The sequence below is a fragment of the Thunnus maccoyii genome, chromosome 8 (assembly GCF_910596095.1).
Source record: "Thunnus maccoyii chromosome 8, fThuMac1.1, whole genome shotgun sequence".
Taxonomy (NCBI): Eukaryota; Metazoa; Chordata; class Actinopteri; order Scombriformes; family Scombridae; genus Thunnus; species Thunnus maccoyii.
The window spans coordinates 11,291,700-11,303,425 of record NC_056540.1 but is presented as its reverse complement, the minus strand read 5'-3'; the positions used below and the strand labels follow the sequence as shown (position 1 = coordinate 11,303,425).

The window sequence follows — 11,726 nt, the reverse complement described above, 5'->3', positions numbered from 1 at the left end:
AAAATATCCATATTTATTATTCTGTAAGAGGATTGAGGACAAAAAATACTATATTATTTATATGTCTTTGGCATGAAACATTTCCTTCAGTCCCCATTGAAATAAGTGCAATTACTCTGAAAACTTCTGAATTTCTACATACTAGAGTGGTACAATCTCTAAATGATCAATGGTATTACTGCATGTTGCCTGTGTGTATTATATTCCCTTTTTAGAAAAACACAAGCTTTTATTAGACTACAAAAAGGCTGAGACAAAAGACATGAGGTTTGCATGAGCTAAATAGCTCTCAGTAAGGCCTGAAATAAGCCTTGGCCTATAAATACCTCTGACCTGATTCAACCTAACTCACCAGATGTGCCACAAAAGTGCTGTCACACAACAGCAGCAGTTATGAGATTCCCATTTGCTAGAAAGAGAAGCGATTTATTACAGTCTTCTTAGAAAAAAAAAAAAAAAAAATTAGGCAGATATTTCTTCCTCACAGCTGTTTTATTCGTTCAACATCTCACATTACAAATACTTCAAATGTATGCATACAGTTACAAACAGTTGGCAGCAAATGAATATATGACATTAGATCTTTGTTTTACTTCAATACTACAAACCAACTATAAAAACTGACGTCTGTATTGTAGCGTAAATTAATCAGGAAGAAAATATAAAAATTTGAACTTACGTATAAATGTGAAATGACTTAATAAAAATCAAAATGATATCAGGTAAAAAAAAAAAAAAAGTTAATAAATATAACCTTCCCAGCATACAATTAAAAACTATTGAAATCTTGCAATCAAGTAATACTAACAGACATAATCAATATTCTTTTCATCTGAAAATGTGGAGCACAATACAGCAATTAGAAAAACTAGACACATCAACGAGTTTAACACATCACCCCAAAAATATAACAAAAATCTGATCAAAATGATAGGTATACATTTCAATTGAAAATATAGCAAATGCTAAATACATTATCGACCTAGTATATACAATGTTTTCAATCACAGTAGCATGGTAGTAGCAAAATAAGTAAATAAGCACAAAACTAATGTTTAAAAATAAATTCAGGTATAAATTAGTTTTTTTTTCTTGCAGACATCAGCATGAACAATAGGAAACAAATAATGTGTAAATGACTGCATGGTTTATATGGATTAAATGACTTACACTGCGGAGACTTGTTTCTGGAAAGAATAAGTATTGCACATAATGGCTCAAAGTTAACTTGCAACATTAAATCACATTCAGGTTATGTCCCAAAGCATGCCACATCACAAAGGGGGTCAAGTGATCAAGTCTTCTCACCTATGTCCTACCTCTACATTACAAAACGCATCCAAAGTGTTGTCACTGTGTAGATTGCATAAACATCATGTCTGTGTAAGGAAGGCAGACTCCATCATGTAAAGAGAGGCTACAAGAGAGGTGATCTCAAAGAGATAAGGAAAAGAAAGTTAAAAAGCAAAAAGGAGATCTAGTGCATTACATTAGGTCCTGCATTAACACTAGCCATGTTATTTTTGTATTACATTATGCATGCCAAGAATAAGTAGAACTTACAGGCAGTCCCATAAAGAGGATCTAAATATTCAAACAGCTGATATCCACTCCGGTGATAGAAGGGAAGATTTCACGTTGACCAAAGCCAAAACATTTACCCTATTGATAATCTTATTGACTACACCTAGGAGCGAAATATCAGAATATATTTTCAAGACTATCAAAATCATTTTAGAAAGGTCTTGTCATGCCTTAGGATCCTGTAATTATGTTAATTAGGACAGAGGAGAATCCATATATGACTGGCTAATGATAGCCTTATTTTTTTTTTTTTATCTACAGAATCACACCAATGCACCAGACAATTTTCAGATTTACCAGCACTTAAATATATAAAAGCTAATTGAAAATTATATTAATATCATTCATTTTCTTTTTTAAATTAAGTTTACCATAAATGCAGATCTCTTAGTAACAAAGGTACAAAATTATTTTTCACCAAGTGAAAAAAATGAGGTATTGCAAAAGGAGTTCTCCCATCTGTGAAAAATGTGCCTAAAATGACTATTGAAAAAAATATTTAGAAAAGTAGTGCATAATAAATGTATATATGTTCATGACAAAATAATCAGCTATAAAACACTGTACAAAAATCAGCAGGCCATGTATAAAATAATATCTTTATCTCTGTGACAGCAAATTCTAGCTACTACCATATCCAACCACAACACTTGTGATAGAAGCTCCAGTCATGGTAGAGCGTGCAGTGGTACACCATGAGGACAGCTCAGGGAGACTGGACTGTGCATTCCCATTAGTTTGTACTACATTAGCATGTTAGCTTCCAGTGCTAATATCCCTGACAATATAAAGTGAGCAAATACTACTGCCAATACCTGAGCCCTGAGGGCTGTGTCTTTATTAGCTGAAACCCACTGACCGAAACTCCAGACAACTCCAGCCTTCCTCCGCCATATGACAAGAGGACACACCATTCTCCTTGACAACCCTCAGATCAACATCTGCTTTTGATGATGCGTTTTAGGCCAATCTTTGGTTTGCCCTTTCTGGTTACAAAGTGTCGACTTTTAAACCAAGACCTAAAAACTCATGCCAGCAATCTAAACACATGTGCCAGACTGAGGGGAGATTTTGTTTTGTGACGTGGCCAGATTCTGTACACTGAGCTGCTTGAAAAAAAACTCAATCATCATCCGACCATCTGAAACGGTGTTCCTCCTCTGTTCAACCCAACCATTTGCACTCAACCTTTGGTAAATGGTACAGTTGTTCTCTAATCCTGCAAGCAAAAAGTAAGAAAATGCACCCTTCTTAAAACGCAACTTCCATAGTTAGTATACTGATTTAGGTATGATGAACCTCACTTAAATTTTATGTTACTCTTGACAACAAATGTAAGCAGCTTTGCCAGCTAACACCAACAGAAAGTACAGTCAAGTCAGAAAACATCTAAATCCAAATCTAATGCATCCATATGCTCATGCACACTTAAAGTCAAAACATAAATGGGATTTCACTCTCTTCTTAGCATTTACTTCTTTTAGAGGGCCCAATTAAAAAAAAATAAAAAATAAATTAAGTATTTTTTTTTTTTTTAACTTAAAAGAAAAGTGCATTTATTTTTCATATCGTAGCCCGTACCCCTTCCCTAACTACCCCTTTTCTCTCAATCCCTCCCCGATCCTGCGTTCTCTCCCTCCCTTGCCCTCTCGCCTTAGTTCCAGCGGAAGGAGATGTGTCGTGGTCGGTCCCCGCCCTCCTTCACCAGCGGCTTGTGGAACTCGCGGCCAGCCCGGGAGTGGATGGCTGCCCAGCAGTACTCACAGTAGTACTGCAGACAGGTCACGTTGGCGCAGAAGAAAGGAGCGAACTTCCCCCCACAGCGGGTGCCCTGGCACTCATCACACAGCTGGTCGTCCAGAACATATGGCTTCACTTCCACCTGAGAGGAGGGATGAAATGAAGGACAGAAAATGTGTCAAAATGGAGGCTGGGATAAATTTGAACGCATGTTGGATAGGTGCAAATTGATATTTTATGCACATCAACTCTTCATTTTAAGACCTGGACAAGAAGCTGCTAACATTAGACTGACTCACCCGTTTATCAATCTCCCCGTGCTGCAGTTGAACAAATCGGGCACTAATGGCTGCAATGTAGCTTTGCTGATTGGAGAAGGCCACTCGCCCCGCCCCTTTTGGATACTTGAGTTCAGGGTCTGTGTCAATCCCAGCGTAACACACTCCCCCATACAGACGATCCATGATCATGGCAAGCTCCACTGGAATGACAATATATAATTCAGGTTAATGGGATCAAAACAGCTTCAGTTATGGGAATGCAATGCTTGTGGGCGTCACAACATGACATGTACCTGCGCGAAGGGGACGAGGGACACCTCCTACAAAGATGGTCTTCCTTGGGTCCAACGGCTGAGAGCCGTCCATTACAAAGTCACTGTCATTTAGGTTCCAGGGTCGGATCTGGACCTACAAAAAGAGATTTAAAAAAAAAAAAAAAAAAAAAAAAAAATAATGAATTCTCTGTGTGTGAAAATGAAAGCGGCTTGCTGCTTATGTAACACGGATTAACACATTTATTCAGTTCAATTTGGCTGCCATTACAGGACGTCATCAGTTGAGGGTGTTTTTTTTTTTTTTTTTTTTTACAATAAGCCCTCAAATAATGGTGAAATACTGTAGGTGTAACAGTGATGTCAGCATTTACATTTGTCACCTTTTGTGCTGTGGGTAAATATAAAGTAACAGCCACCTAAGAGTAGATAAATATAACCAGATGAAAACACTAACCAAACCTATTGTTTGATCAAGTTTTCAACTGAAAATCTAAAGACCTGATGGATTATCACAATAAAACCCTCATTTGCGCAAAAAAAACCCAAACTACTGCTTGTTTGCTGCCACAGAGACTAATACACTCACAGGCTTGTCTTTGATGGTGGGGCTGGAGACACACAGGTAAAGCTTCCCATCCTCTTGAATGCAGGCATCAATCAGAGCCTGAACAGAGCTCTCGTCTTGAAACAGCAGGAACGCATATCCTAGAAAGGTTGGACATACAGAACGATGAGTACACACACACAACAAGCAAATACTCATCATCCCAACACTGTTGAGTCCACCTGCTTTCACAAATATAATGTCATACTGGTTCAACTCACCTTTTGGTGGAAAATAGGACTTGCTCTCTGCCTTGTGAGGCCAGTCTACAAACAAGTGACCAAAGCGACGGAAACTGGCAGTGATTTCATCTGAAACAGGAGACTCGGTTAGCAAATTCATCAGTTATTTAGCCAATACTGTCATTTAGTGTGACCATGAAAACCAAATTATTTTACATGAATTGGTAGAATTGAAAAATGTTCTCTGATAATAAACAGTGTAATTGAGGCAACAGAGTTGTAAACATAAAATCTATGATACTACTTACATTTAAATGTCTAAAACAAGGTAAATGAAAAACTGGGGCTGGTGTAGAATCCTCTGGATTGCAATAATCTCTTTACCTTCATCTATATCTGGGGGCAGCCCGCCAACGAACACTTTGCGAGAGTAACGCTCCACACGTTCACCGTTGAGGTGGGGGAAACAGTGGGCTGAACCAAGGCCAGCAAGCCCCTGGTCACCTGACTCGTCCTCTCCAAAAGAGCGCTCATCCTCCATGGGGAACAGAGAGGAATGACCTAGAGGGGAAAATGATCTTGATTACACATAGTGGCTCGCCACTACTGAGGTTAAACCAGAATTCTTACTATTTTGAAAGTATATTAATATTGCAATGAGCTGGGAATTTTGATTAGATGTACATAAATAATGTCAAGGAATACAAACAAAAGCAGCCATGATTGCTATTTCACGCACTGCAGAAAAGGGGCATAAACTCAACATTCAAGGCAAAACAGTCACTGACACTGAAGGATCAAGCAGACAAACACAGGCAAAACCACAAAGTCATCATTTCAGGGGTCATTGCTGCTTTCTAAATAACATTAAACAAATCAAGACACATTCACAAGCTTTACCTCGTCTTCTGCCATAACTTCTCGCTGCATGTAAAACAACACAAAAAACTCTTGAAATGGCTTTTTTTACAAAAAGGCACATGATAAAAACAATATGTAAAAACACTGACAGGGCTTGAAATTAATTTTTCAGGTCACCAACCATAATGGCTGCTTACCTTTCAAAGTAACAGCACTCTGAATTTCCACCAGCTAAAAATGTTTTTTCCCCATCAAAATGCCAACATGCATCAATTTAAACTTTTAGCATAATAAATCTACTGCATCTAATTTCACCCGTATATATAGACTGCACCTGACATCACACTGGTATAAATAAATCTACAGAACTGTAAACTAGAGAGAGAAAGATGAAATCATTCATCAAATAATATGGCATGTAATCATAACCCAATGATTATGACGCTCATTGCTGTGCATGGAAAAAACTGAGATATTGAAAATCGAGTCAGCAAACATTAAGTCAAAAACAAAAGGCACATTATTTGCCATTTGCAGCATCTACTTCCTGCTTGGAAAAGCTGGTCTGGTTTCTCATTTCCATTTGGTGAGCCATTTTGGACACGCATGAAATTGACTTGCACAGCAGTTTAGAAAGGTGTAAAACAAGTCATATGTCTGTGTCTGTTTTTGCTACTTGCTTTATGTTTCAGTGCGGTTATGTAATGTCCTAAGATTCCTGTTTTGTTTGCTTTATACGAGTAAATTTCTAGTGTAGCGCTTAATCTTGACGTACATTCTTAAAATGGCCAGAATCCATTTGCATTTGACCAGCATTAATTTCAAGTCCTGACCACAGCTACAGCGCTGCATTTTTGTATGTATGTACAGTAATTTACATACCATTCATAGGTAGAGGCCCGTCTCCACCCTGGTGAGAGAAGCTGTAGCGACCTACATGACAAAAACAGGAAAAAGACTCAAAACACAACGCCATGAAATGATTCCTAACTGGAGTAATAATTACATTAAATTATTTCCATTAAGTATAAATAGCTTACCCATTAACATTATGTTGGCATGGTTTTAGGTAATGTGTACTATGATTGCACATTGGAAGTATACAAATCAAACAGTACCTCAACTCAACTAATTATTCTTAAATGTTAACAGAAGTGCATGTTAGTGTAATATCATATGCAAGAAATTTACTGGGATAAGTCCAAGACTTTGCGTTAGACTTGACAACTATGCAAATTATTAGTACATTTCTGATAACTGAGACGGCCAACTTGTAAATTAAGAGATGGAAAACACTCTTATGAGAAATGGCAGAAAGGTTGTACAGTATAAATGATCAAGGACAAGTTTTTAAAAAGAAAGTACGTGCATCAGCGTGGCCTAAATCAGCATAATGGAAAAGTCTTCAAGTAGAGCTGACTGCTTCACACGGATGGAAAAATGTCCTTTTAAGATAGATTATAACAAAACTGAGCTGAAATGTTTTATTAATGAGAGCTTTAGTTGAGATCAAAGAGGATCCACAGCAAAAAGGATGCAGGTGATTGTTACATTGAGTTTAAGATGGAGTTACAAACACAGACAGAAATATGCTGTAATGTGAGAAATGTAACCAACCTCAGTGGATTTCATTCATGAAATGTTCATACACCTAATTTGATCTTAACATGTGTGTGTACAGGTCAGGGTACACTTGGAAAATTTTCAAAACCAGAGGTGATACAGTTCCCAAGTTTGATACCAAAACTATATTTGATACTTACAAACATATTTTTCTGATTGACAAAAGAAGTCAGTTAAACTTCTCAAATGTGAAATTTTGTCTAAATACATGCAGCTGTTGAACATGAACTCAACTTTAATAAGAGTTTAAGTAATAAAATTACAATTTAGGATCAGGAATGGTTTGATCACGGAATTAGTAAACAAGATTAGACATCTGACCAGACATGTGTTACTGGCTTTCAGTTCTTGACAGTTTTCAATAATCTGTGCTACGGACACAATTTGGGTCAGTAGGAATGTAGGATTCAAGGATTTGATACTCCCTTACTTATACTGCTTTACTTATACTGCTTTAATTATACTGCATCTGAATCACACTTTTGTTTATAGGGGAAAATTGTATATGAGAATATATATTGCTACTGGCTACTATGTTGCCGTTTGTCATACAGCTCAGCCGAATATGAAAGACCGATTTTGCACAGTATCCTAAAAGGGATAGACAAAATAAAAGAAACAACTTATACTTGGGGCTGGTTATTGATATTGGCAACCATACTTATGAATTTTGAATGTGCACTAAATATAACTTTGGTAAAGCTTGTTAATATTTGTTTTTTGTTGGTGCATTTGCTATCAAATTATGTTGTGGGGAAAGATGACAAGTCTCAAACAGTCTCAAAATCCTGACTTTATATGAAACCACATTAACAAACAACATATGTCATCATAAGCGGACCCTCAGCAACACTGACTGAAAGAAAAAACAATATATTTGTCTGATAAAACTCCAGACTACAGCCTCGGAAATTGCCATCAAGCTGATCAAGTCCTGTGAAAGTCTTGACAAAAAAAAAAACATTATGAGAAAGACCAAATTGGTACTTACAACATTTCTGTTTTTGTCCACCTGCTGTAGATACACAGCCATCTCATTTTTGGCCCCCAATTTGCAGCATGCATGCTTAAACTGAATTAATTATCAACAATGTGAAAAGACACCCAATTTCTACTTACTGCCAAATACATGCAACAAACGGTTGTATTTATCTACAGCCAGCGGTGAGAGAAACTATCCCTTCCTCACTATTGCTTGTGTGGGAACCAACCTTTCAAGGAATCCTGCTCAGCCCTCATAATGTCAATCAGAGAGTTCTCCAGAGAGTGCATACTGAAACCATCAAAGGACCGTGTTCTCTCCTGCTGAAAGAGAGGAAGACAACAATTAGCCTCCTCACTTCTCACATCATCATCTGAGGGGGAACAGGCTGCAAGAGCCCTGACATAGTTTGCTATGATGCTAATAGCTAATAAAAAAAAAAAAAATTTAAAAAAAGCTGCAGAGTATCTCCGTAGAGACCTTCAGCGGAAAGCACTGTAAACAGAAAATGGAGCCCGGAGTGTGTTACACACAGTCACTTGCATATCTCTGCAATCAAATCAAAAATTTTCCACTGTTCCTGATATCATCATATAAGACAATATGCCATTTAAAGAGCAAGAAATGCCAATTTCCAATCAATGCACATTATAATTGAATAGCCTATGTTGAAACAACATATTAGCATTTGAAAAAAAATCCAAAAACAAAGAGAAGCTGTGATGAGTAATAAACAACACAAGCGAGTTTGCTTCACTTGTGTATCTAAATGGGTTGAGAGCATGCCAAGCTGCAGTGAAGCACAAGACTTCTCGAATCAGGACAAGAGGAAGGCCATGTGATCAGAGCAGATGATAAGACCGCTCTTCTCCAACCAAATGATCTAGATAAGACCTTAGACATAAGCACACACAATAAGTTTCAATTCATCCGTTTAGTTGGCCTAAACTGTCACGTATCCTGTTTTGCTCAATGGCTTATTTGTTACATTTGATACAGATGAGCGTGTTAAACAGGATTAACATCAATTTGCCCCCAGAGCACACACAAGACGTTTACAATTTGCGGTCTATAGGACCTCAGTCCAAGTCTAACAGTTTTGTTTTGTTGGGTTTTTTGTTTTGGGAATAAAACCCAATAGTTCCATAAACATCAGTGAGTGTAACCAATGTGATAGGCTCACCTGGAAAGGGTAGACACTATCACAGCGGCTCATGCTGTCCTCCACCCAGCCCTTATGATTGAAGCCAGAGCTATTTCTGGGAAACTTCTGGGAGGGAACCTGCGGGAGAGTCGGATGAGTTTCATACAAGTCTCCTGGTCAAAAATATTTTGGACTATTATATCAAATAATGCAAGGATATTCTAGGATGTATTAGCATTTAGATGAGTTGTGGCACTTTTATCTACCTGGTTGTTTGGGAAGGATTTCTTTAGCGGGGAGATTGAGTTCAGGCCTGTCATGCCTCCACCTACCCCCCGCCGGTACTCTCGGACCCCCTGCGTGCCTCCCCAGCCACCATAACCTCCAGGGCTCCAGGAGGTGGATGTGGGTGTGGAGGGACTCTGGTAGCTTCCCCAAGGCGAAGGGGGTTTGCTCTGAGCGGGAGCGAGGTGGGGCAGCTGGGGGAAGGCTCCGGTGCGATGAGCGTGCGGAGGGAAGGAGGGCTGAGGCGGGTGAGGGCTAGCTGGGGAGCGCCGGTGCTGCTGTGGGACCCCCTGGCCGTGAGGATGGTAGTGCTGGGGGTGAGGTGTGGGAGGGTGGTGCTGGGAGACTGGTCCAATCTGCGGGGAGAAGCTACCTCCCGCTCCAAAGCCAGGTCCGGCGTGGTGGGAGAAGTTTTGGAACAGCAGGGGAGGTCCGTTGGCGTTGGAGCCAGCGGGGCCGAAGAATCCTCCAACGTCGTCTCCAACCACTGGAGACTGAGTGGATGGGACAGCAGGGGACCAGTTGTTGAAGCTAGTCAGCGAGGAGGAGGAAGAGGTGGACTGTGCACAGCTTGTACCCATTCCCAGGCTATCCTGGTAGTCAAACCCGCTTAGCACCGGGGACTCCATCCTAAGCTTCTCTTTCCCACCGCTGCTCTCCAAAGAACCCTTCTCCAATGAACCGTCTTCTGGCAGAGCTCCCTCCAGCTCCCCTAAGCCTCCGCCGGCCTCCTGCTGGCCTGGAGAGAGGGCCTGAGGTTGGGCCTGGACCTGAGACTTCTCCTGCATGTCCTGCAGGTCCAAGGCCTTGGACTTGTCTGACTCCAGAATCTCATCTTGCATGTTACTGTGTTGGGCTACGGCAGGAAACAGCCAAGCACTGCCCCCATTGGTGGAGCAGGTGTTGTTTACGAAGGAGGGGGGGCTGGGGGGGTTGGAGGGGTGGTGTGGGTGCTGGGGTTGGAGGTGAGGAGGGATCCTTACAGGGAAAGCAGATTTGTTACCACTGCTGTTCTTCACCAGAACTCCAAACCCGTAGTCCCCCATTTAGGACACCCAGTAAATCTTCAGTTGACTTTTGGCTTTCACCTTCTTCTTTATCCTAAAATGTAGATTGAGCAGGGGCAGGAAATGGGGGGAGGAAGGGGTGACAAAAAAACATAAAGCTGTTACACCTAAAGTGGATCTGGCCTATAAAAAAAAAAGCCTCGCCAAACGCAGTGAATGTGCTTGGGCTGCACCCTGCCTGGTCTTGTGATGCAATCAATGAGATTAAATCATTGACTCGCCAAGACATGGGAGGCCTAGATGAAATATAACACGGATAGCAAGGCAGGCAACCACCAGGAAAAAACACCCAACCTAACCTTACCAGCGGCAGGGGCAGCTCACAGCTTGGCTTGGTGGAGCTGACGTCTCCAAAAAGGTCGTTACGCAGCTAGCAGCAAGCTAACAGCTGCTCCGCCACCTTCCATGTGCCCCTGTTAATCATGCAGACCCCGGCAGGTCTGTTTTAAAAGTAGCCTTTCTGCATTACAGTGTTATCTGTGAACGCTTAAGCGCTGTTACAGCATGGACACCTACCGAATAATATCCCCTTTTTTTCAGCAATGACCTCCTCATACGCAACCATTTAAATACAGGAAAATGCTGATGACGTCTCCGGTCTGTTCTGAATGTGGGGTAGTTCCCTGCACCGAGCCGCTACAGACGTTGCAACGTTAACATAATCTGCAAATAAACGGGCACTCAGCTGCTACAATGTCCCTCGACTTCCCAGTAACGTTCACTGCTCCGTTATCACCGACAACCCGGTGGAAAAATTTTCCAGGACATGACAAACTTGGAAATGGTGTATGGCTCTTTAAACGACCTCGTCTGTTTCGTGTCCTGTATGTTCAATGTCACACAGCCCCACCAATCCTTGTCATCATTTTTTACATCTCCAAATTACGCAGCGCAACCCCCGCTCGTCCCCTGTCCTAACACGTCGACAAAACGAGTGTGTGTCGGTGATATGTCGGGCATAGCTACCTTCAGTTCGGCGTCATGACCTTATCGTTTTGATGTTGCCATATTTTAGCGTTTTTCCCTTTTCTGCATTTCCTAGGCAGCCGGTGTAAATGGTCTCCTTCTCTCTCATCTAGATGACAGCTGGGCCAGTCG

General features: G+C 40.6%; 1 protein-coding gene across 6 annotated transcripts; it reads right to left on the bottom strand.

Annotated features, from left to right (window-relative positions):
- Positions 1-473: 473 nt before the first annotated feature.
- LOC121901890 (cytoplasmic polyadenylation element-binding protein 4-like) lies at positions 474-11,726 on the bottom strand. Of its 6 annotated transcripts, XM_042418966.1 has the most exons (13): positions 11,595-11,726; positions 9,543-10,662; positions 9,316-9,414; positions 8,362-8,455; positions 6,410-6,460; positions 5,567-5,590; positions 5,051-5,227; positions 4,706-4,795; positions 4,467-4,585; positions 3,899-4,013; positions 3,624-3,805; positions 3,238-3,466; positions 474-2,803 (listed from the first exon to the last, which is right to left on the bottom strand). In XM_042418966.1, the coding sequence occupies exons 2-12, from the start codon at positions 10,605-10,607 to the stop codon at positions 3,239-3,241; spliced, it is 2,244 nt and encodes a 747-aa protein (XP_042274900.1). In that variant the 5' UTR covers positions 10,608-10,662; positions 11,595-11,726; the 3' UTR covers positions 474-2,803; position 3,238. The 6 variants fall into 6 exon arrangements, with proteins under 6 accessions (XP_042274900.1, XP_042274901.1, XP_042274899.1 ...); XM_042418967.1 differs by having other exon boundaries at positions 474-3,466; positions 8,362-8,452; XM_042418965.1 differs by lacking the exon at positions 11,595-11,726 and adding an exon at positions 11,145-11,559 and having other exon boundaries at positions 474-3,466.

Bases quoted from the DNA above. Each gene is read 5' to 3' on its own strand.
- LOC121901890 (XM_042418966.1), bottom strand. From the start codon at position 10,607: ATGGGGGACTACGGGTTTGGAGTTCTGGTGAAGAACAGCAGTGGTAAC. The intron at 9,415-9,542 runs GTAGATAAAAGT...ACTCTCCCGCAG, and splicing joins AATCCTTCCCAAACAACCAG to GTTCCCTCCCAGAAGTTTCC. The intron at 3,806-3,898 runs GTACATGTCATG...TTGTCATTCCAG, and splicing joins CCCTCGTCCCCTTCGCGCAG to TGGAGCTTGCCATGATCATG.